General features: G+C 50.0%; 1 protein-coding gene and 1 pseudogene across 2 annotated transcripts in view; one reads left to right on the plus strand and one right to left on the minus strand.

Annotated features, from left to right (window-relative positions):
• Nucleotides 1-1,821: 1,821 nt before the first annotated feature.
• Nucleotides 1,822-2,237, minus strand: LOC118012824 (annotated as a pseudogene).
• A 2,009-nt stretch (nucleotides 2,238-4,246) lies between these two features.
• Nucleotides 4,247-23,453, plus strand: part of GALNT2 (polypeptide N-acetylgalactosaminyltransferase 2) — a 182,773-nt gene continuing 163,566 nt past the window's right edge. Inside the window, exon 1 of one of the 2 annotated variants that reach the window (XM_035008429.1) lies at nucleotides 4,247-4,465. In XM_035008429.1, the coding sequence (XP_034864320.1) occupies nucleotides 4,340-4,465 (126 nt within the window). In that variant the 5' untranslated portion in view covers nucleotides 4,247-4,339. The remainder of the gene's footprint in view (nucleotides 4,466-23,453) is intronic. The other variant, XM_035008430.1, reaches the window with a different exon arrangement.

The following is a 23,453-nucleotide window of genomic DNA, read 5'->3' on the forward strand; positions in this document are numbered from 1 at the left end:
TTTTTTAAGATTTATTTATTTATTTTGAGGGAGGAGAGGCAGAGGGAGAGAATCTCAAGCAGACTCCATGCTGAGCACAGAGCCCAACTTGAGGCTCCATCTCAGGACCCTGAGTCATGGACCTGAGCCTAAACCAAGAGTCCAATGCTCAAGTGACTGAGCCATCCAGGTGCCCCTCGATTTGGGTATTCTTTTATAAACAGATTTGAAAATCTTTTTTTTTTTTAAGATTTATTTATTTTTTTGAGAGAGAGAGAGAATGAGCAGAAGGAGGAGCAGAGGGGAGGGAGAGAGAATCTTCAAGCAGACATAGCTTGACTCGGGGCTTAATCCCAGCATCCTGAGATCATGACCTGAGCTGAAATCAAGTCAGATGCTCAACTGACTGAGCCACCCAGGCGCCCCTTGAAAATCTTTTAATAGGCAAATTAAGCCCTTCTGTAAATGATATTGTGATATGGTTTGATCTCAGCTCTGTCATATTATTTTCTTTTACAATTGCCACGTGTGTTATGCTATACTTACTCTGTTGGGTTTTTTTCTCCGACTATCTGGTATGTATTCTTTGCTGTTTTAAAATTTTTTCTCTTAAGGTTTTAGAACAGAGTTTCTGATATCTAGGAATATATATATTTTGCTTTGTGGTCAAGTTTTATATTTTTATGTTACCCTTAGTTCCTTCCTTTGTTTCTTAACCTTTTAACATCTGGGTGTGCATTTTATATGGTCTCCTTTGACTTCCACCTACTGCCTTTTTATAGTCAATGATATATGATTCTGTTTTCTCTTTTCTCTCTCCCTTCTCCTTCAATTGCTTTTAGTTGTTGGTGTTTAACTTTACCAGAAATTATAATGCTTACATACTATTCTTCTACCAATTAAATATATAAATTGCTCTCCATCAGTCATTTTGCTGGCTTTCCTCTGTTTTCACTTGGATGGGGGAAGCCCACTCTCCAGGAAAGGCATATAATGGTCTCTGAATTTTTGCACTCAGTTCCTTTCTGTTTGTTTATAGCTGCACACAAAAATCCTTGGCTGGTATTTTCTCACATTGAGTTTCTTATAAATGCCGCTCCATTGTTGCCTTGCTTTGTATGTTGTTCTTAAGAAGTCTGATGCCAGCCTAAATTTGTGATCTCTATAAGTAATTTGATCTTGATGCCTTTAAAATCCAATAGTTTTACTAAGATACGTTTTGGAGTTGATTATTCCAGAACAGTTTTTCAGGGTACTTGGAAGTTACTTTTGATACACAATTTAAATTTTTTCTTATTTCTGAATTCTTTTCTGGGATTACAGCTTTCCCCCAGTTTTAATTTCATAATTGACCTAACTATATAAGCACCGTATAAGTTGTACAGCATAATGACTTGACTAACATATATTGCAAAATGAGGAGCACAATAAAGTTGACATCCATCACCTCATAGATACAGAAGGGAAAAAAAAGTGTTGTTTTCCTTGTAGTGAGAACTCTCAGGACCTACTCTCTTAATAACTTTCAAATGTGCCATACAGCATTATCCATCATGATGTAGTTATGTTGAATATTACATCTGAGATTACAGTTTCTTTTTTTGTTTTGTTTGTTGTTGTTGTTGTTGTTGTTTTCTGCTTCACTGGTATTTCTATTGAGGACTCCGGTTCTATGTAGTTTGATTCTTCTTTCCTTTCATTTCAACCACTTCTCTTTGAATACTTTTTGCTTCTTTCTTTATCTTATTTTCAATTTCTTGATTATTTTCTTGCCATCCTTCAGTGTCCTTTTACATTTTTTTTTCCATTGAGGCGTTTTATTTGCAAGTATGTATTACATCCCTAGAAAAAGAATCCCAGGATTTTCCCTCCTGTGTGTTTTCATCTTGCTTCTTCATGGTCCATGATGCCAGCTGAGGTTGTCAGTACAATGAAACCAAACTGGGGGGACGGGAGCAGGTTATTCTGCCATTTTTCTGTATCTTTCAGTTGTACATCAAATCTGGGGCTGATCACTCCACACTTGTTTAACCTGCCCGTGAGGTTCACAACAATTTTCCCCACTCTGTGATCATCAATGATTTCAAATTCGCCAATGTAACCATGCTTCATCATCAGTGAGAAACAGGACGATGACTTTGGAGCACGGCCTAATAAGAACCTGGCGTTTGCCTCTCTTCTCAGCATTGTTAATGCTCTTGAGAGCATCTGCCAGGACATTCATGCACACCATTATGGCCGCACGGAAAGATGGCGGGAAGAGTCTTTTTACGTATTTTTATTTGACTATATTCTCCCGTGGGCATTTTATAATTATTCTTTGTTTCTCAGACAGTACCAATTTCTTTCCTGAATTTGATCAACTTTTGTTACATTTCTTCCTAATTTTTGTCTAGTCTGTTCTTAGTTCTTGAATTTCTGATTGCAGTTGTCTATATGTATGCATATATGTATGTCTGTGTGTGCGCACAGGTCCACATACATGATGCTTTGTTCAGTTAGGTAGTTTGATCTGTGGTGTTACAGTTTCTCCTGCTTCCTGGTTTTATGTGTGTGTGTGTGTATTTTCATAGGCTGAAAATGTTAGGATTCATTTTTTTTTATCATAAGAAATGTGATTCCTTTTTTGTTTTCTTTTTATGGTAGCTTTGCATGCAGTCAATCTGATCTTATTCTGTTACTAGGAATTTTGACACAGGGTTCCCACTTCAAGAATGTTCTCTTCTATCTGTAGAGTGAAGTGAAGTTTTTAATAGATAACAGTGTCTGGGGGAGGGACTGACTGTCTTTTATTTCTGTAGGATCTTTAATTTGCCCTTTTTACTTCCTTCTTTCCCTTCACTACCAGGCCTCCAAAGGGCATTACCCTTTCTTTATTTATTTGACTTTTCCCAGAAGCAAGGCTTCTTCAAGGCTGCCACCTCCTGTCCCATTCTCTTTCAAACCTCTTCCCTGTTAAGTACCCGACCTGTGTTCAGTTTTAGTTCTTGGTGTTGGGCTTTCTCTTTGTAGAGGCTTTAAGCCCGGACTTCACTTAAGTCCTTGGCAACAGCCGAGGGAGCTCTGCTGGAATTTGATGTCTTTTCTTTCTTCTACTTAAGAAGTAATTAGAAGTTCAGTTCACAGCATTGGCATTCCCTCTCCTAGCGGTGCTGAAGGCTTGTTGGTGTTTGTATTTCGCTGAAGATGTGAGTAGGGATTGAGATTCAGACAGCTGCCATTATCCTCCAGACTGGGAAGCTCCTGAAATCACTTTTGAAATACCAAGTGCCAACTAACATTTCTTTCTTTCCTAGGAGTACGGGAAACTTCGCGTGTGTGTGGCAAGGGCATCGTCAAGGTTACACAGATTCTGTTACGAGACAGATGTGTCTTCCTGAGATGTTTATGTGTTAACTCTTCTTTCTTCTTTTAAGAAAGCAACAAATTAAAAGGAAAAGATTGAAAAAAAAATTGCGTCCCTTCTTCCTCTTTCATGTTTATTAAAAACAAAATAAAACAAAAGAATCCTGCTATTCAGGGCTGTCCATTCTCGTAAAAATATTCCCTTGACCTCTCTTATTCTACCTGTGGGCCCCCATCTCTGACTAAATAATTACATAAAATTGACAGCTGGGGATCAGGGATGTTTCGCTGCAAGATTAGTAAGAAAACTGCAGAAGTCGGGTCCAGGAGGCGGGTTTGCACCAAAACACTCAGGTGGGCCGGCCAGTCAGAGCGAGGCCGTTAAGGGTCTGAGGCGGTCCCCAACACCCGGGACCCAAGAGGTGACAGCCTCGGCGGCGCGGCGCCAGGCAGCAGGGACCGCCAGGGTCCCGGGTGCGTGTGCACGTGTGTGTGCGCACGTCTGCGCGCGCTGCGCGCGGTCCCGGGCAGCCACCTGTCACTCACGGGGGCGGAGGGGCAGCGGCGGGGAGGACGCAGAGGGGGCGGGGCGGCGGCCGGAGCGGGGCGGTGCCGAGGCCCGGTCCCGCGGAGGCCCTCCCGGCGGAACCCCCCCCGCCACCCTCACCCCCGCGTGCTGCCGCCATGGAGACGCGGTAATCCCCTCCTCCGGCCCGCGCCCCGGCCCCCGCAGCCGCCGCCGATTGGTCGCCCTTTGCTCCCTGACCCGCTCGCCGCCTCCGAGGCCGCCGCTTCCTGCTCGGGCGCCGCGCCGCGCTCCCGGCCCGGGGCGGAGCTCGGGCGCCGGGCGCGCGCCGCCTTCGCCGCCGCCGAGCAGCAGCCCGCGCCGGAGGAGGAGCCGCCGCCGCGCCCTTCCCCTTCCTCCGCTCCTCCCCCGGCCCCGCTCCCCGCCCGCGCCGGCCCCAGGCAGCACTCGCGAACAGCGGCGGCCGCGGCCGGCGGCCGAGAGGGGAGAATGCGGCGGCGCTCGCGGATGCTGCTCTGCTTCGCCTTCCTGTGGGTGCTGGGCATCGCCTACTACATGTACTCGGGGGGCGGCTCCGCGCTGGCCGCGGGCGCGGGCGGCGGCGCCGGCAGGAAGGTGAGTGGGGCGCCCTGCCCGGGCCCGGCCACCCCCCCTCCCCTCGAGCCCCCGACTCCCCTTCCCCCGCCGGCCCCTCCCGCGCCGACGCGCCCCCTGCCCGGCTGCAGACCGCCTGCTCGGACGTGGCCGGCCGGGCACCGAGGGGGGCTCCCGCCCCTCCTGCTCCTCTGCCTGGACCTCGGCTCGGGCCCCCGCTCCCCTCCCCGGGCCTCCCAGCCGATTCCCCAGGGCACGGGGCGCACCCAGCCCCTCTGCGCTCGCGGGGCTCGGGAGAGGGCGACCCGGCGCAGCCCCGCAGAGCTGGGGACCCCGGACGCCTTTCTCGTCGCCGTAGACGTCCTCCTCCGTAGATGTCCCCCTGTGCCTGCTCCACGTAATTGAAGTTGAGTCTTGTCCGGCCGCCGGGAGCCCCATCCCCAGCGGTGGGAAGTTTAGCGGTGGGGGTGCTGGGACACACAAAAGGGGTGGGAGGCGAGGAGGGAGAGGCGGCTGCCTTTCCAAAGTGTCATGTACAGGAGAAAGGAGTCCAAGTTTCTTTTCAGCCCTTTGATACAAGCCGCTGCAAATCCCCACCCCTTTCCCCCTTGTCACCCCGCGGCCGGAGATGGTGGTCGGGGGGCAGCTCGGGGTCTCTGCCCCTTTCTCCCTCTGCCCATTACCTCTGGGGGTGGGGGGGGGCGGGAATGCAGCCAGCCCCGCGCCGGATAGCGCCGGATAGAAGGGACTCCCTGGGCGGGTGTAAGCGGAGGGCCAGCGCGCCTCTGAGCCCCGAGTGAGGCTGGCCACCGACATCCTCCCCCTCGGCCCCCGACCTTCCCCTCTCGGCCCAGGCTTTACGCTCCGGCCGGCTCGGCCCCCGCCGCCCCCGCCGCCCGGCCGTGGCCCCCTGCGCGTGCCTTCCCCTGCCCAGCTGCCCGGTTACGCGGGGACGGTCCCTGTTCTATGGGTGTGCTTTGAGCAGGCTCCCAAGGGCCGAGTGGTTAGGCCGTGGGGACCGTGTGAGCCACCTGGACCGCTCGGCGTATTCGGGAGGAAATCGAGCGGCCAGAGCCGCCCCGACGGCGGGGTTCTGCGGCCGGGCGCCCGCTGGGAGCGGAGGGCTTTGGCTGGGCACATGCCGCCGGCGGGGTTGTGCTGTTTGGTGGGGAAGAGGCTTTGAAAGCCGCGTTATCTTTTCCAAAATCCTGTAACGCTCATTACTGTGACGTTTAGTGTCACCGCAAACCCAGGAAAAATTCTGAGTTAATGGAGGTGGACCACGGGTTGGGCTGGCACTAGGGAATGATATTCTGGAACAAGGCAAACGGGACTGACTGTATTAGAACAGACTTTTTAGCCTTGAAGTCAGACACCGGTGAAGTAACGCTGAGGTTTGGCTGCTTCAGAGGTTTCCCTCCTGGTTTGTTTCTTTCTCCCATTCATTCATTCATTCATTCATTCTCACCTGAAGGTACTAGATGGAGGTAGTAGGTATCTTGTTTGAGTCTTGAGAAATTGCATGGGTTTGCTTTATCTGGAGGGGGCAGAAATGAAGTCTTTCCATGTGCTGAATTGGCCTAGCTTAGTTCTGAGCCAACAGTGTGCTCTTTGCCCAATTTTTTCTCTCTTTTTTTAATGGAGGGAACTGCTGTATGTGTACCTGAAGTCTCTTGTTTATTCATCCGGTAGGAGCAGTGCAGCCCTTTGAAAACTACGCTCATGTGAAACTGGAATTATTTTCAAAACTTTGCTTTGCAGTTAAGTGGGCCTTGGCAGGTCCACATGGCCCGGTGTGCGGGTAGGACCTGGCAAAGCCTCTGCCTTTCATGCAAAAGAAAAACAAACAAATAAGCCACACTGGTATTTCTCTTTCCTTGGTTTGGCACTTTCATTAGTACATGTGATTAGAAATAGCAACAGTGTGGCCTTAGCATCCAGAGAGGCTGATTTCTCCCTGGTGGGCTTCATTCGGTGGCTGGGTTTTGACGGGTCCTCTGTGTTGACCTCTGAAGTGGTATCCTTAATTAAAAAAAAAAAAAAAAAAAAAAACCCAAGAACTCTTTGTGACCTAGTGGCAATAGGGAGGTACAGGGATCAGGTAGGGAAAATGTGTGGGAAATGAACAATTATACATGGATTGGTGATTTGGGATTCTATTCTTTCTGTGAACGAACCATAAAATTTAATCCCACCTCTTAGAATGGTTTAGTGATTTGTCAGTTGGGGAAGAGGTGTGTAAATGCAATAGCTTTTGAAATCGCAGTAAAAGACTCATTAACTTAGTGTTGTGGACGCTGGTATAAAAGTCGAAACCGTGAGACTATCCTGGAGGGCCTGAATAGAACCCCGCTGTCCTGAATTTCCGAATCTAGAGTATAGAACTGCATAGTCTTCCTTCCTCCTGAAGTGTTTCCATGGATTTCAGGACTAAAGAGTCTTCAAATTTAGTTCATCCTTATGATAAAAGGAAATATGTAGTTGATCACGTGGTATGCAAGTAAAGGCAGAATTTAAACACTAGCGATAGTTTTTTAGATGCAAGTGGAATTAATGTTTCTTCTCTTGTTTCATACTATGCTATAGTAAGTCAGGACTCTCATTCTGTATTTAGCAATTTCTCTCCGCCCCGGAGTTTTTCACAGGGTACCAGGCTTCAGTATTAGGCTTTGGGGGATTGTCTGCCGGGAGCGTGCCTGGTGTTTCTGCTGCTTCAGCACCCCCGCCCGGACTTGTCACTGTGTGCCCTGCCTGTTAAATAACTCATCTCAGGACTGTTATTCTCCATTTGCCAAAACCCAGAAAGCCAACTCACCTCAGATTGCAGATCTAATAAAGTGAATAGGAGCAGGTGCTCAAAAGCAATCAAGACATTGCCACACCATTTGGGACTCAGTGCTGAGGTTCAGGGTGTGCGGCCAATCAGTTTATGTGTAATATTGTTTAAAATTATTTCATTTGTATAGATCTCTTCGCGCCTCCCATAGTTTGCTCTTTCTCCCTAAATTAAAGATTTGCACTCTGAGAATGGCTTTCCTTTAAGCCTCTTAAATGCTTTAAAATTTTAATCATGTTAAGTCTCCCCCAGGCCTTGGCAAGTTGGCGGTGGATGGAGCTGTATAGAAGAGAAGAAGGGATTTCTGTTGTAGTGAACCTGCCTCTGGGTAAAGTGTGGCTGTTGGGGCTGGAAAGGGAAGGGTTTCCCAGTATGTGAAGGATGATTGCTCCTGAAAGAGAGTGTGTCCAGCCTGAGACTCCTGTCTGTGCTGCTCACATCCTTGGGAGGTAAGGGAAAGTGTTACCTGAAGGACATGGCCAAGGGCCTGGGCAGCCCGTTCGCTTTCCACCACCCTTCCTTGATGAGCAGGCACAGTGCTGCAGCCCTTGCTCTGGGGGTTCGAGGGTGGAGGACTTTGGGGGTGATCTTATAAGAGGCATTTGGGGGAGGAGGGAGTGATGAGGGGCCCCACTTGGCTGGAGCATGGGACATGTGTAGGGGAACAGTAGGATTTGAAATTGGAGAATGAGTTGGGGTCTAGGCTGTTGAGAGGGCTCCGCATGCCAAGCTGACTTGTTGGTTCTTAATTTGGTCGATCCTAAGGAAACAGTCATGTGTTTTGAGCTGGGTAGTGGACTTTCACAGGAAGAAGAATAACATGAATCCATTTATTGGTACTGAGTGACCTTAGCTCTCTACCCCCTTCTGCTTGGTGACCTTTATTAATTAATTGAACTTCTCTGACCCTCAGTTTCTCAGCTTCACAGTGGGGATCATCATATTCACCTTGGGGCAGCAAGCTAAATGCCATTAGTAGGTGTTGAGGAATAGTAGACACCGAATAAATGGTTTTGAGGGTTGGGGGGGCATAAGGAAAAAGTAAACAGCCGAAATACTCTTTGAAAATATATTGAACCAGGAATCTGCAGTGTCTTCTTGCTCTCTGGGAAATCGTTGATGTTTTTATTTTTTCTTTTATCCTTCATCTATTCCTCTGAGATTGATCTGTTCGGTGTATTTGGGCGCGTACTAAAGAAGCTTGAATGACATTAAGGACTGCCTTTTGGGGAAGTGGTCCAGACATGCCAGCTCTCTGGTACCCAGCTGTGGTGTCAGAGTGGGGTTCCCACCTGTGGGCAGCCAGCAGGAAAGCTTGGGTGGAGGACACACCTGTTTCTGGTGGTTGTGTGAACAGTGGGAGTGGCTCTGTGTACGTGGCCCTAAGTGGAGATTTCTTGTGGCGAGGAAGCCGGCCCGCTCCACTCCCCACTAGGACCTGGGCTCCCCTGCTCTGCCTCTGCAGCCTTGCTTCTCGGGGCAGGAGGGGAGAGGCTGTGACTGCTCTCCTGTGACAGGTTTGAGGTGGGACATGAAGCCACCACGGGCCTTGATGGGTGTCAGTAGAGTGGGGGGGTCTGTGGGTGGACGCGCAGGAGGGGACCCATACTCTACCTCGGCACCTATGATCAGTTTTGAGTTTAAGGAAATTCCATTTGAGATGAGAGTTTGAAGCTGGGGTAGGGAGGGCAGTAGTTGAGGGGGGGGCACTATAGCCAGAGAATCTGACAAATGGCACTGTAATAGCAACTTTTCTCCAAGGAAAATCAAGTTTCCCTGTTCCCGAGTTATGCTGTGGCTGCCTCGGGTGCGCAAACATAACGGAAGCAGATTGTGACAGATAAACACCGCCGGAGCACGGAGCGCTTCCCGTAACCCTCTAGCAACACGAGAAAGCTGCTGTACCCAGTACAAAGTAGGGTCAGCTTGCTCGGGCTCTCAGACCTTGAGGTAGGGTTGCGTGTGGGCTTCAGGCCCTCTGTCAGTCTCCCCACCGTCCCTCCTCCTGCGTGGTGGGTTTCCTCTTTGGAACAGAGGAAGAGGTAATGAGAGGTGGTCAGGAAAATGATTGGGCATGCACGCATTTACATCTATACATACATATAATATCTTGTTTCTGCCGTTCATGTTTTTCAGATCTTTGGGGAGTGGGAAGTTAAGTTTGGGAAAGATGTCGATTTCAAAGCAGGCAGTGCTGTGCTGCTTACCTTCTAGCAAAGCTGAGGCACTTGGCTTGGTGGAAAGAGGAGGAGGAGGTGGTGAGGGTGAGGCTACCTGGGGCAGAGACCCAGGCGCACTCAGGAGTTGACTTTGAGGTTCTGGCTGAGATCCCCAGAAAGACACAGGGTATTCCTGGGGGGAAAAATCTATGAGGTCCCCTAGCTGGCCCAGCAGAATTCGTGGGATGAGAAAATAGCCAAACCTGGCCAAATCCACTCCCTTTTTTTGTTCTTCTGATTTTCTCCTTGTGAATCCTGTTCTGGAAAGTTCGCGTGGATGATGCTGAGACATACAAGCCAGGTGGATGTCCAGATGGAAACACCCATCCAGTGATACCACACAGATTAAAATAGGGGGATGCTTCCATACTGGTTGTTAAATAAATGCCCCTCTCATGACCTCGAGGGACTCCCAGCCCCCGGCTGTCCTGGTCGCTTCCCTTGGGATCCCTCCTCCATGATCAGCAACCAAAGAATTGAAACCTGCCACCACAGGGGCCTTTTGGACCCTGAGTGTTGAGTGTGCCACTTGGACCCAAGGAAGTGTTGGCCTGGTCTCACTTCTCTGACCTGAAAGGTCACCTTTCCCTTGAGGGAGTGTTTGATTGATTCTCTGTTGCTATTGGGGACCCTAGTCCCCCTACTATTGTCTTGGATCCTTGCCTCCAGACTGCCTCATTGGTAAAGTTTTTGAAGGCGGACCTTCTGGCACTTCCACGAGCAAACCCTCCTGGGTGGGTTTCCGGATAGGCTGGGCCTGGCGAGGAACTCTCCTCCATCAAGAGTTAGATCGAAAGTGTTGGAGGGAGCACCCCAGTAGACACTCGTGCCCTCAGGGTGGAACCTGACCTTGTCTCTTAGCTGGCGTGAGGATTCTCTAGCCTTTGGCCATGTGCTTGACCTGAAGGATTGACTCCAGGTGAGGAGGTACCAGGAATGCCTGTCTGGTTTACCTGGCCACTCAAGAGAGCCTTCTCCACCTTTCTCCTTTCTGACCATGGGCCCATTTCTGGGAAATAAAAACCAGACTCAAGGAGCAAACAAGACTTTGCATGGTGGAGCACATCCTCCCCGCCCTCGGCCCCTTGCCCTGGGCAGGTAGCTTTCTGTTCCTGGCCTCACTCTGCCCCTCGCAGCCTGGGGTGCGACATTCCGTCATGTCCAGTATTATGGGCCCGGGAAACATGGCATTTTCTACACTTTGGGTTTCGTAGCGTGCTGGAATGTAGAAGGCAGTGATTCATTGGGGCTGGGTTTGAAGAAACCAAAAACGGTCACAGAGAATCTCACTCCTGGGCCTAAATGGAAACCGCTTTCCTGGGCTTTGGGAATTCTGTGCCGTGTGCCCGGTTTCTTCCAGGAGCTGGCTGTTGGGCAGCAGCAGCTGAGGGTGGCTGTCTGGGGCCGTGAAGCGGGCCGCTCACTGTGGCTCACTGAGCTTTTGTGGGGCCGCCTGCCCGGGTACCCTGTCGCCTGGGCCTCTGCCCTCCCCGGGTCTCCCAGGCCCCGAGTGCCAGCCACTGAATCCTGCCAGGGCTGGCTGTTTCTTGCCAGCTGACTCTTCGGGAGGAGGAATGGTCAGCACGGCCGGGACAGAGTTCCTGGATTTCCAGAGCCCAGCCCTGGACCCGTGTTTTGTCAGTGTCAAGGGGCCTTTGGGGGCGTGGTCAGTCCAGATCAGGGTTGCTCAGTCTTGACCTGGTTGACATTTCGAGCCGGATCATCTTGGTTGTGTGGGGTTGCCCTGTATGTGGTCAGGTGTCTAGGGGCTTCCCTGGCCTCCACCCCATATGTGACGACCACCACGTGTCGCCTGGAGGACACAGTCCCCCCTCATTTAGAGCCGCTGCTGTGTCTCTGTTAACTTTGATTTCTTTTCTTCTCCCTGTGACCTTTGCAGACCCTGTTAGACCCCTGCAGAACAGGACGGCCTCTTCGTGTGGTCTGGGCTGGAGCCCTGGGCAAAGGGTTTTCATCTAATAAACACTTGCCCTGTTAGCACCCGCTGTGTGCCAGGCCCCGTCCTAAAGCTGCCGTATCCATATGAACTCAGCGACTCCTCATAACAGCCCTTTTGTTCCTCTCATTTTACTAATGAAGCCCAAGGCACAGAGAGGGTAAGTCACTTTCCCAAGGTCGCGGAGCCGGTGGACGGCAGACCCAGAGTCGTCCGCTGGGAGGCCTCAGTGCGGACCCCTGGAGGCAGGGGGCTTTGTCCGCACGCAGCACAGGGCCCGGCGGTGTGTGCCGGCCCGCCAGCGTGGCCTGTGGCTTGCTCTCTGGAGCCGGGCTTCCCCTGCTCCCTTCCCTGCTTTTTGGCACTGCCCGTGTCCTGCTGCACCATGTCGGAACGTTCCTGGGGGGCATTTTGGAACTCAGTAACGCTTTGATGGTAACGTCCGTCCATTTTGCTTTTTTCTTCGTTTTCACCTCTTGCGCCAGGAGAGGTTTGGTGTGTTCTTACCCGCCCGACGTCTGTTTGTCCCGAAGACGACATCCTCAGCTGCCCCTCTGGCAGGAGCAGAAATGAAAACAGGCTCTGGTCCCTTTCATTCGTTCTTTCAATGAGTATTTCTTCAACCCCTGCTATGTGACAGGCGCTATTTGGGTATTTGGGACTGTGACAGCGAATATAACAGACAAAATCCCTGTGCTCATAGAACTTTCATTCGGGGGTGGGGAGAGGGTAGCTAGATCAAAACATGACAGGTAAGAAAATGGTACAGCGTGGAAGCAGGTGCTAAGTGCCATGGGAAACACAGCAGCGTAAGGGGCTTAGGAACGGGGTGGGGGTTGTCGTGTTACCGCGGTGGTCCCTCCGGCTCGCTGGGGAAGTGAGGCTTGGGCAGCTTTGAGCCAAGACTGGAAGCCGGTGAATCTCTGCTTCACCTGGGGCTCTCTCTGCTTCCTACGCAGCCCCTTGTTTTAGCCGTGTCCTGTCTTTTGGTGATACTTCCTTTTGCTGGCCTTTGCTAAATTGAGCTGGTTTTCTTTCCCATAGGTTGTTGCCTTTGGTTTGTCACAGGTGAAATTTCCTCTGTGACGTGGAAATCTTGGGTCTTCTTGTTGCACTGGTGTCTTGGGTGACGTATGTACTCCTCCTAGGGAAAATGCTGTGCGTGCTCCCATGCCCCCGGCTCCCACTTCAGGCCTGGGACTGCTCGAGGTGCCTGCAGGGTAATTTGCTCGTTGACTCAGTAGCATGTGCTTGTGGAACAATCTCGTTGCTTGCTCTCTGAGCTGATCTCTGTGAAATGCTAGGCTGGACCAGGTAAGCATCCATTGTCCATCGTTGAGTGCACTATTAAATGACATTGCACATGGGTAGAGTGCTTTCCATGCATATTATCATGTAATGAGAAATCCTTGCGGGTCTTTGTGCACCTGCTTTAGCGCAGGATTTCCACTGTGATGTAATCTCTGTGAGTTTCTATGGGTGATGGGGCTTGTTGATTTCTGCAGGAAAACCAGCCCATAGGAAACCAGAGGTCAGAAACCTGCCTGATACCAGGGCTTTGGAGAGGTCGTTCTCAGCAATGTGGGTTACGTTGAGGCTCTGTAGTCTATAGTATTTGTGGGAAATAAAATGGATGTGTGGCTTTATTGCCCACAGCCGTTGTAGGGGAGGTGGGACGGTAGGAAATTGCAGGTCCTCCTGGTTCTCACGGGGAAGTATCCAGCTGCTTTTCAGAGAAAATGTTGGCATTTATGAGGTTATTAGATATTTTATGAGTTTACGTTCGATGCCCCCAGTGTGTTTCTGGATACAACAACTGGAACATTTGCATGGCAGCAAAGGAAAGGTAATTTTAAAGACCTTCAGACTTAGGAGCGGTTGTGGTGGTTTCTTTGTCTCTGCTTCTTCAGAGGCCAGTGCGGGGAGTGAACTCTTTCTTTGCGGAAGGGTGCTGCTCTAGAAAGATCACATACTTCAATTGAAGGGTCCGTCATAGCTGAATTACCCGGGAGAGCGTGAGCAGCTGATGTAAATTAGAGGTCTGCATTTGGGAGATGCCCATAAACTAAGCACTCTGTTATCAGGAGGTGGCGAGTGGTGGTGACTCTTGTCCAGGGGGTTGTCCAGGGCTGTCCTGGATTATGGGCCACTTGGCCCAGCTGGGGCGCCTTCGGGTCTCATTGTCTTGGCGCTTTCCGCCTCAAGGGCTCTCCCGTTGACCTAGATTTGGAGCTTTTGCTCTGTGACCTTCGCAAGGCTTAACCTCTTTTCCTCTCTTTTCACTGCCCCCTCTGCCCACTCCGGGCCCTTCCCTGCACCCTTGTGCCAGTCAGCTCACCCACTTGTTTTTCTGCTGCTCACTTTTGATAATCACTGACTTTCCCCTTCATAGATAATATACCTCTTTTTATCATACCTAAAATGCCATTTTTCATACAACCATTATTTTATGTACCACCAGGCAAGGAAAAAAACGCTGTTCATTGAACTGTGATACAATGGTTTCTTTATCAGTTAACATTTTTATTTGTCTACTTATTTAAAGAGCTCTTTTAGACTTCATTAGACATTGATTTTTCCATATATCACTCTTGTGCATAGATAAAAAGGAAAATGCACATGAAATATATTGGGTAAGGGGTTCTTAAAATTTTTCCAGTATCTAGTTTTTAACTCAGAGATATTTGTGCCTGTTTTCCTCAAAGTTTTCTGGGTCACCAAGACCTTTGGTGATGCAGCATTAAAAAAAAAAAATCAATGAAAGCGCTAAAAGCTCTTGGTTCTGGGCTCTTAATGCAGCTTGGCAATTACATAGAATTATCCAGTTTTTGACTCATTTGGGAATTTTCCCTAATTCCCCAATTCAACATCCATTTCTACCCCATTTGATTTGGTTTCTAAGGATTATGAGTGCTTTCTTGTTGTTTCTGAGATTTTCTTCCAGGCCACTGATGCGCATCATGTGGGTTTTGCTGCTGGTGTGTTGTATGTTTGAGCATGTGCTGGTCATGAGAGGTGCATCATGGCCCTTGCCTGACCCACAGCATCATAACAGTGTCCTTCATTGTGAGGTGCGTCCCAATTTCATGTCAAACTGTGAAAAATAGTGCAACTTAGAATTGATGAGTTACGGTCTTCTTTTTCTCCTGTGTGAGAGAACTCACCTTTATGAGAACACAGCTCCGGGCCTCCTGTCCTTGATAAAGGAAAATGGTAGCCCTCATTGGAATGTGTCCATCTGTTCACTCCCAAATCCCAGGATCCATGTAAACAGAAGTTTACTTCTTTTTCTTTTTCTTTTCTTTTTCTTTTTACTTCTTTTTATTTTTGAGAGATGAACAGTGATGAGCATGAATCCATTCAGAAACTCTTGGGAGCATTCTCTGTCTACAAGTTAGCCTGTTGAATGCTGGGATCTGCAGAAGTGAGCAAGGCACTCTGTCTTGCTTCATGGAGCTCAGAATCATGGAACAAACCAACTAGAGAAAGACCTAAAAAGAAAAAAAGAAAGAAAATTAGGGGTAAGTTGAGTAGGGACTGGATAGTAGATGAAATGAAAAGCATCGTTACTGATTTTATTAGTGGCAGTAATGGTCTTGGGGGGGTTGTTTTTTGAAAATCCTTATCTTGTGTAGATCCAATCTAAAGTGTTTATGGATGATGACACCATGTCTGGAAGGAAAACTATGGGAATTTGACTGATGGGTACCTAGGGTCCATCCTACTATTTTATTTTTTGTACTTTTGAAAATTTCATTAACATTTAAAAAAAAGTTTATAGATGTTTGTAGCTAAAACTAGCAAACTGGGTGAAAACTGATACTTTTGAAAACACAGCTTGAAGGCTGAGTGATGGAGTCAGTGGAAGGTTTCTGCTCCCAGTTTCTGTTCTCCCAGGCGATGCTGCAGCCCCACTTGAGTGTCTTACAGTTTGGTCCAGTTCTGACACGGTCTACCTGGAGACAGCGTGAGATGCCGCAGGTCAAAGGCTCCGTCCTACAAGATTGTCCTCTACTTCTGATGCCAGTCACAAGCCCAGGTTTTCACCTTTGCTTCTGACTGACGGGCTCTACATTAGAGGTTCCCACCACCCTTTTCTTGGGTCCAATTAGTTTGCTAGAGCAGCTCACAGAATTCAAGAAACCCGTTTACTGACTAGATAACTGGCTGATTACAAAGAATATCAAAGGGTATGAAGGGACAGCCAGATGAAGAGATACACAGGGCAAAGTCCCAAACAGAGAAGCTTCTGTCCTTGTGGAGTTTGGGGCCTGGCATGGTGGCACGTAGAAAGGTTCTGGTTCTCCAGCCTGGAAGCTCTTCGAACCCCCTCCTTTGGGGGTTTTATTATGTAGGCATGATCGATCAAATCATGGGCCACTAGTAATTTATTCAGTCTTTTGCTCCCCACCGGTCCCCAGAAATCAGGGGGGTGGGACTGAAAGTTCCAGCCCTCTAGTCACATGGTTGGTTCCCATGGTGCTTTCCAAAAAGTCACCTCATTAACATAAACCCAGTTGTGGAAGGGGCCTTGTTATGAATAACGAGACACCCATTTCACCTTTCTGGCTTTAAAGAGTTTTCAGGAACAGAGGACAACAGACCGAATATTATGAGAAAAGATGCTCCTGTTGCGCTCAGGAAATTCAAGGGTTTGGGGAGTCATGAGCCAGGAACTGTGGACGAAGAGTATATATGTATTTCTCATAACTCACAGTATCACAGTTAGCGAAGATCTACATCAGCCTCGTGTATCCTCTGTAATTTAGGAATATCCAGTGGTGATTCTTTCCAAAGGATGCTTCAGAAGTTGCCTAAGATCCTGGAATTGTCACCTGTACCAGCAGGAAAACATTCTTACATTTGATACCATTTCTTCTATAAAAATTATCTAGGGGCGCCTGGGTGGCTCAGTCGGTAAGTGTCTGCCTTCGGCTCAGGTCATGATCCCAGGGCCCTGGGATTGAGCCCTGTATTGGGTTCTGTGCTCAGTGAGGAGTCTGCTTGTCCCTCTGCCCCTCCCCCCATTTGTGATGCTCACGTGTGTGTGCTCTCTCTCTCTCTCTCTCTCTCAAATAAATAAAATGGCTTCAAAAAACTATCTAAACTCTTAGGAAATGGCTAGTGTTGGTGATCGTTTTGGTGGTAGAGTGTCAGTTGAGGGTGTTCTGTGAGTTTGCTTGCACCTAACCAGGCTGCTCAGTGGCCCAGAGACCGTATCACCCCCCAGAGTTTGGTGTGGATATTATATCACATTGATTACACCCTTCTCATCTGACAGGTGAGAGTGGGCAGAAAACACGTCTCTGTGAGTTTAGTCCTTCTAGCTTTTCCACTCGTCCTGGGCAGTTTGCATGTTGTTATAAACAATCCATTAGGAGCCGTGCATGATTTGGGAAGCCAGGGTGGGAGACCTTTAATAAACATGTATTATTCCTTTTTTTTTGTTTCCCCAGCAGGCTATTATTGCTAACACCTCATATTTTACATTGAATCTGTAAATGAGCGATTTGTGACAAATGTATGATAACTCATGTTTTCTGGAAGGTATAATTCCTGGTACTTCAAATTTATATCAGCGTTGTCACTGAGATGCCCCAAACACTCTAGAGACATTGCTTGTTTATCTTTCATTTCTGCATGCCCAGAAGAATGTCAGGAGCTAGCTTTTCTTCCTGCACTCACGTGTACGGTTTCCGGCGGGCCCCAGGTCGTGAACTTGCCCCCCAGGTCATGCGGTAGCAGTGTCGGGGCTAGGATTGTCATGGTCCCCCCGGGTACCTAAAATACGCCTTTGGAGAAAGCTTTGGCCAATCCTGGTTTTAGAGCTGCAGTCCCGGACCCAGGAACGAGTTACAAACCGCAGGTGCAAGCCTGGAAGGTGCGGATCGCTGGGACTGGGGGTCATCTCCGTCACCTTTTCATTGCAAGCTGCTGATGTGTGTGAGCTGACTGAGTGAGGCAGGGGAATGGGCTGGGTTCTTAGGTGATCTGAGCTTCAGCCTGAGCTTGGGCATCACGGAAGTAGCCTAGCCGGGGTGGTCCGGGCCTCATAGACGGGCTCCCGGAGGCAGGTGGGTCCTCCTGTGCAACATCCCTGTGTGAGGGCTGCTGAGGCTTGTGCTCTGTCTGCACTGCGCTGGCCCCAGAATGGCATTTCTGAGGATCTGGTCCATCTCATTTCTCACGCAAGCATCAGAAAGTGCTGGTGTCCTTCCCACCTGCACCATAGGTGTCTTCAAGCAAAGCTGTCCTCAGTACTGTGAGATTTTATTTTAGGTTTCAGCAGCAGCCAGGAGGCCCCTGTTGAGGGCTAGAAGGTGTTCAGAGCCCGAGCTGCCACAGAGCAGAGTCTCGATGACCCAGGCTCCGTGTGTGACATGGGGTGACTTGTGAGCACTGGGAGCCCGGCCCGCTTGGCCCCCGAAGAGCTGGTGTCCGGAGGGGGCCTGAGTCTCAGGGGCAGCTCAGGAAATCCACGTTGGGGCAGGGCCCAGAGAGACTGTGCAGGGAAGCTCTCGGCAGGGGAGCCGGCTCTGGGGTGACATGGCGGAGGGGATGTGTTGCATGGGGGCGTGGGCCTGGGTTTGAAGTCTGGCTTCTCCAGTTAGCTATGGAAACTCAGGCAAGTTACGTAACTCCTTTGTTCCTCAGTTTCCTCATTTATGTGTCTTATCAGGTTGTTCAGAAGTCAGAATGGGGCCTGGTACTTGGGTAGTAAGTGCCCCTAACCACTGGTGCTGATGTAAACTCTCAGGTTGTTAGAGTGACAGGTGCTGGCTCTCAGGTTGTTAGAGTGACAGGTGCTGGCTCCCCGAGCTGGGCGGGGCTGCCCTCCGTGGCCGGTGTTCACCAGCCCGGGGCTCCTGTGCCCTCTGCCATGTTGAGGCAGACGGGCCTACTTCCCCAGGACGGCCCTCCACCTCCATGGACCTTGCCCGCAACCTTCGCCTTGGAAGGAGGGTAAGGACATAAGGGATTCCTGCAGCCCTTGCACCTTCTTCAGTGAGGAAACTGAGTCCCAGGGCGAGTGGGTGAGCGGGGCAGGGTGCCCAGGCGGCCGGGGTGGGCACGGAGTGGATGTGGGGTCTGCGGACCGGATGCAGGAGGCGGCAGGCCGGCACCTTCTCCAGTGCGTCGTTAATGAGAGCTTATTTCCTGATTTTACCCCTTAATCTCTCGTCTTTGCAAATTACACCAGGATGTGGTTTTTAACTATGTGACTGTATAATTAATTTTTTACCTCTAATTGGCAATTGGTTTTTTTCAATATCTTGAGCTGTTATTATCCAAATGCAGCATGTTATTTGAAAACTTTTCCACAAGGTTTTAATTAGTAAACGTTCTTTTAGTTTCATTAGTTCAGTTTCTGGCTTGCTTTTGAAACCATAGGTGAATGACAAGTGGAAGACAAATTAATAATCGTGGCAACACAACAAAGCTGCTGCCCCCCCCCGCCGTGAGTGCTGAGGACTAGTTCTGTCAATTAGCATGGTGTTCGTGTGGTTTCCTCTGATGCCTCTAATTAAGACAACTTACAACTAGACTATAGATTAATAGATATACGGCATGATGATTTCAAGAAAGAACAATCCATGCAGAACCCTGGATGTTTGGGGATGATAACTCAAAGAGGCCAGGTTCCGATGCTGCCGGCACTCTGGCCTCCATTTCCTCATCTGTGGAAAGGGTTGTTGGAATTTCATGAACTGCGGGGGGGGGGGGGGGGATGCTGACCAGTGTCGCGACAGCCTCCTTTTGTTTTTCCCGGCACGTGGGCTGCTTCTCCTCTTCTGCAAAGGCTTCTGGGGGCCAACTCTGGGCTTCTCTGCTGGACAGGGAGGTTTGCTTGGAGGAAGACATCCTAGTGGGTGGTGACATCATGGTGTGACTCACTGGACTAAGGATTGGGCATGAAATCAGGTGCAGAAGCCCCTGTTGGTGAAAGCTTTCCCTTCCTTGGTGGTCTGTCCCCCTTTCTTAGACCACATGGAATCGCTGGGCGTACATAGGGAGGTCCCTGTTTTTAAGGTAAAGCTGTGGTGCTGAGCAAGACCAGAAGTGTCACACTGGGGTTACATTTTTAAGATATCGTAATTGGTCAAAGTGCAGTGTGGTTCTCAGGGGCACGAGAACGGAGCAGACCTGATGGATTAATGGCCTGAGGGAGTGAGCTGATGGGAGGGCAATTTCATGGGTGTCTGCCTTCAAGTCCTGCCTTCTCAGTCCACAGATGTTCAGTTTGGGCATCTCCTCCCAAGGCCTCTGGAGCTGGCCCACCCTTGGAGATCCCACCAGTGCCCCGTGGCCCCCAAGGCGGGCTCTTCTTGTCCCTCCCCCTCCGTGCGGAGCTGGGGGAGAGTCTGGCTTAGGAACCTTCCATTCGGTCTGCAGTATTTATTTGTTCCAAGAAGGGAGTGTTGCATTGTGAGAAGGAGAGTCCTGGCTTTGGATGTCTGCACACGGAGAAATAGTGGACAAAGCCTAGAAACCTAGCCCTTGCCCTGCCTGACAGTCAGGACGCTGAGTTCACAGAACATACCCATTTAAGTGCTAATTAGGCACCTGGGATGATGGAGCTGGGGAGCCAGGCTAAGAGATGACCTTTAAAGGTTGTCTGCAGCACATTGAGATGTCTCAAGATAGAGAATCCCCGTTCTAAGGCATTGCTCTTTCCTTTAAAAAGGCTGTCTGGGCTTGTTAAATGGTGCCCAGAGAGTTTAGGAGATGGGCAGCATTCAGCATTTAGTTTCTTCTGGGTGGTAACAACAGGGACACTATGTTTGTGCTCAGCGTCTCTGGAATGATTGGGACCAACTATACCTGTGTGTGTATGAAGCCTTGAAGATCCCCCTGGGTATCTCGTAGCCTTTCCCCCGGGAGGGGGCCCTACTGCTCCGTCCTCTGATCTGTGTGCCAGTGGAGGGAAGTGGTGCCTGGGACAAAGGAGGAAAGGGCCTGGAGCATGAGGTTGGCTCGGGCTCTTCTCAGCAGCCCCCAGCACTGGGCTGTGTGCCCATGGGGGAGGAGATTTGCATCTCCAGAATCCTGCTAGTCCAGCAGATAGCAAGGCACGGCCTTCCACTGTCCCCGGGTCCCTCACCATGTGCCACTGTTGATACCCAGGACCTCCCCAACCTGCCCTGCAGCACCATGTAATTTTTAATTGCCTGTATCCCACAGGCTGTTGAGCGTCTTGAAGGCTGGCATGTGCTTAGCTACTCCCCTTCCTGCTCTCCTCCCTCTTGCAGAGATGCATTAGCAGCCATGGTATATCGAACCTGAGGGAGGCTTTGGGGAATGAGGCCCTTGTGGGCCTGGGAATCTGCATTCTGGGGGGGGTGCAGGTTGAAGGCCACCAAACCGGTATTGGATAGCCCTACATGGAGCTCCAAGGGGGCTCACATAATCAGCAGAAAGGACAGGGTGGTGGGGGGCATTTGGGGAAGAAGGATCTAGCCATGAGGATGTGGTAGAAGACTGTCCAGGCATGGAGAGGAATGTGCAAAGGTCCTGAGGCCAGAGTGAATTTGGTGTGGTTGGGCAACTAAAAGCAAAAAGAAAGTGGCGAATGGAAGCACGGTGGGCAAGGGAGGCACCAGGTCAGTAAGCATTAGGAATTTATTCATGTGTGTCGTTGGGTTCCCTAAGTGTGGCTCAACACCTGGCACACGGTTGGTGCTCTGTAAACCTTGGTCAGCGAGATGAATCTCAGACTGGTGGGGTCACCGTGATGAGAATGGCCACGAGCCCAGACTCAGTGGAGGGTCTGCTGTTTGGTAAACCCTGCCATACTATTATAACACATGCTCGCCCCTGCCACCACCCTTCCCTGGGCTTTTCCCCTGCTGGGTGACCTAGGCTTGACTTATAAGTCACTTGCCCCTTTATGCACTGTCTCCGGTCTATAACAGCTGGCAGACGTGGTCAAGGTAGGGAGTCACTATCATTTCTGGGTGTAAGTCTGGCTTTTCCCCAAGTGCAGTGCATCCTAGAGCATTTTTTTCCTCCAGAAATACTGCATTGCTGTTGCGGCCGAGCAGGCCCCCGCTTTATCTGTGTGCTATTAAATCACTGGGCCTTAATCAGTGTGGGGGAGCCGCTTCACCTCATCGGAGGAGTGTGGGGAGACCATGCAGGGATGCTGAAGTCGAGGAGAGAGAGATAATGAGCAATAGAATTATCAGTTGTTTTTAAACTCTCTTAGTTCCTTCCAGCTGTATTTAGCAAAGAGTTTTTCATTACAAGGTCTCCTTCCACCAATTCATCATCATAAAACTGCTCTGCATTTAGATGGTAATCTGGAGGCAGTCACCTAGGTTAAAGTAGTCTCTGGGCAGTCTGGCTGTGGAGGAGACCTGCTGATAGACTCGGAGTAAGCATCTGATGTGCTCTTATTCATTACATTCCTGAGTTTTGGGAGCTACCTCTGACTGCTTATTTTAACGCTCTGTGCCTTCGACGACCACTTATGAGATAAAGCTGTGTTGATAACACCACCTGCCTTCTGTTATAGCGGATGGGAGATTTAGGGCATCAGACAGACAGGATGGAGGTGGATTTATGTTGTGAAATGTGGGGACACCTCTAGGCAATACTCTGGGAGGCCATTGGGTGGACGCACAGTCTGTTCACACCTCAGTCAGCGCCCCTGAAGTCATTGGACGCTGCTGCTTGCCAAGGGAGCAAGCTCTTCAGGAGCATCTGTTGGAATGCCTGCAGCAACTTGCAAAGTGTTTGAAGCCAACCTGCCCAGTTCAGGGAGGAACGCAGGTGCCACCGGAAATGTGCCGAGCGACAGGGGAGAGTTCTGTCCGCCTCTGTGGAATGCAGAGAACCAACAAGAGTAAATTTACTCCAGGACTTCGCATTCTCAGGAACCGAGAAAATTCTGTCCTCCCTTATTTGTAGAGTTTGGAGGTATAAAATAATGAGACCTGGGGGGATGGCACCTGGAGTCATTTGAGCAAGAATTTAGAATGGATAGTGGTGATTAGCGACACAGCGCATCCCTCTGCCCTGCACTGAGAAGTGGTTAGTTCAGCCTTTAAGCACTAGTGGGTGAGTGGGGTGCAGGTGGCTGGAGAAATGCCTAAGTCAAGGGAAAAGGGAGAACAGGGGGAGAGGGAAGCCTGGAGGGAGAATTTCCTGCAGCACGACTCACTCCCCTTTGGAGGTTGGAGCTTTCTGTCTCTTACATTTTGGGGGGTGTTCCTATTGGCTGGGGAGCAAGACAGCTGTAAAACGAGTTCTTTGTGTGCCGAGGGCATTGATTACCCTTTTGGCTCCTTGTTCCTCCTTGCCCCTCACCCCCACCCCGCAGGACGTAACTTCTGCAGAAATGAGGATTCAATTGCAGACTGAACCTCCTGCATTGGATCTCCTGGAGTAGTTAATAACTTACTATTAATAACATGGATTTAGGGCACAGCACTTTCTGCCCAGCTGTGTGTTGGCCATGCTGCTTGTGCTTTCGGGAACCCTGAGAGTGTGCACAGAGAGGTGGCGTGGGCAGCTTGGGGCTTTGGAGTCATTGCCTGGGTCCGGTCTCAGCCCTTCTTAACTGCTGTCTATCCCTGGACAGGTACCTTCCTTAAGTCTCTGTCACCTCCTCTGTAAGATGGAAATAACAGGGCCTTTTCTGTTACAAGGATTAAATGAGATGTTGTCTGTCCAGCACTTCGTATAACCGTGTGCCCCGGCACATAGGTAGAAAGCGCTCAGCATAGTGTGTATGTGCGTGTGCGTGTGTGTTGTCTTTAACTCAGCTGAAAGTCATTTTCTGTTTGCAGCTGCAGACATGTGCATTTGTGCACGTACACACACATATAGCCCTGCACTCCCACGTCTTTGCTTCTTCCTGGCTGAAAAGGTGTAGATGTCATTTCATTAGAAATGCGAAGTTCCTGGGCGCCTGGGTGGCTCAGTTGGTTGGGTGACTGCCTTCGGCTCAGGTCATGATCCCGGAGTCCCGGGATCGAGTCCCGCATCAGGCTC

This window comes from Mirounga leonina, unplaced genomic scaffold (assembly GCF_011800145.1).
Source record: "Mirounga leonina isolate KUSES-001 unplaced genomic scaffold, KU_Mleo_1.0 Mir_152, whole genome shotgun sequence".
In the NCBI taxonomy this organism is placed as follows: domain Eukaryota; kingdom Metazoa; phylum Chordata; class Mammalia; order Carnivora; family Phocidae; genus Mirounga; species Mirounga leonina.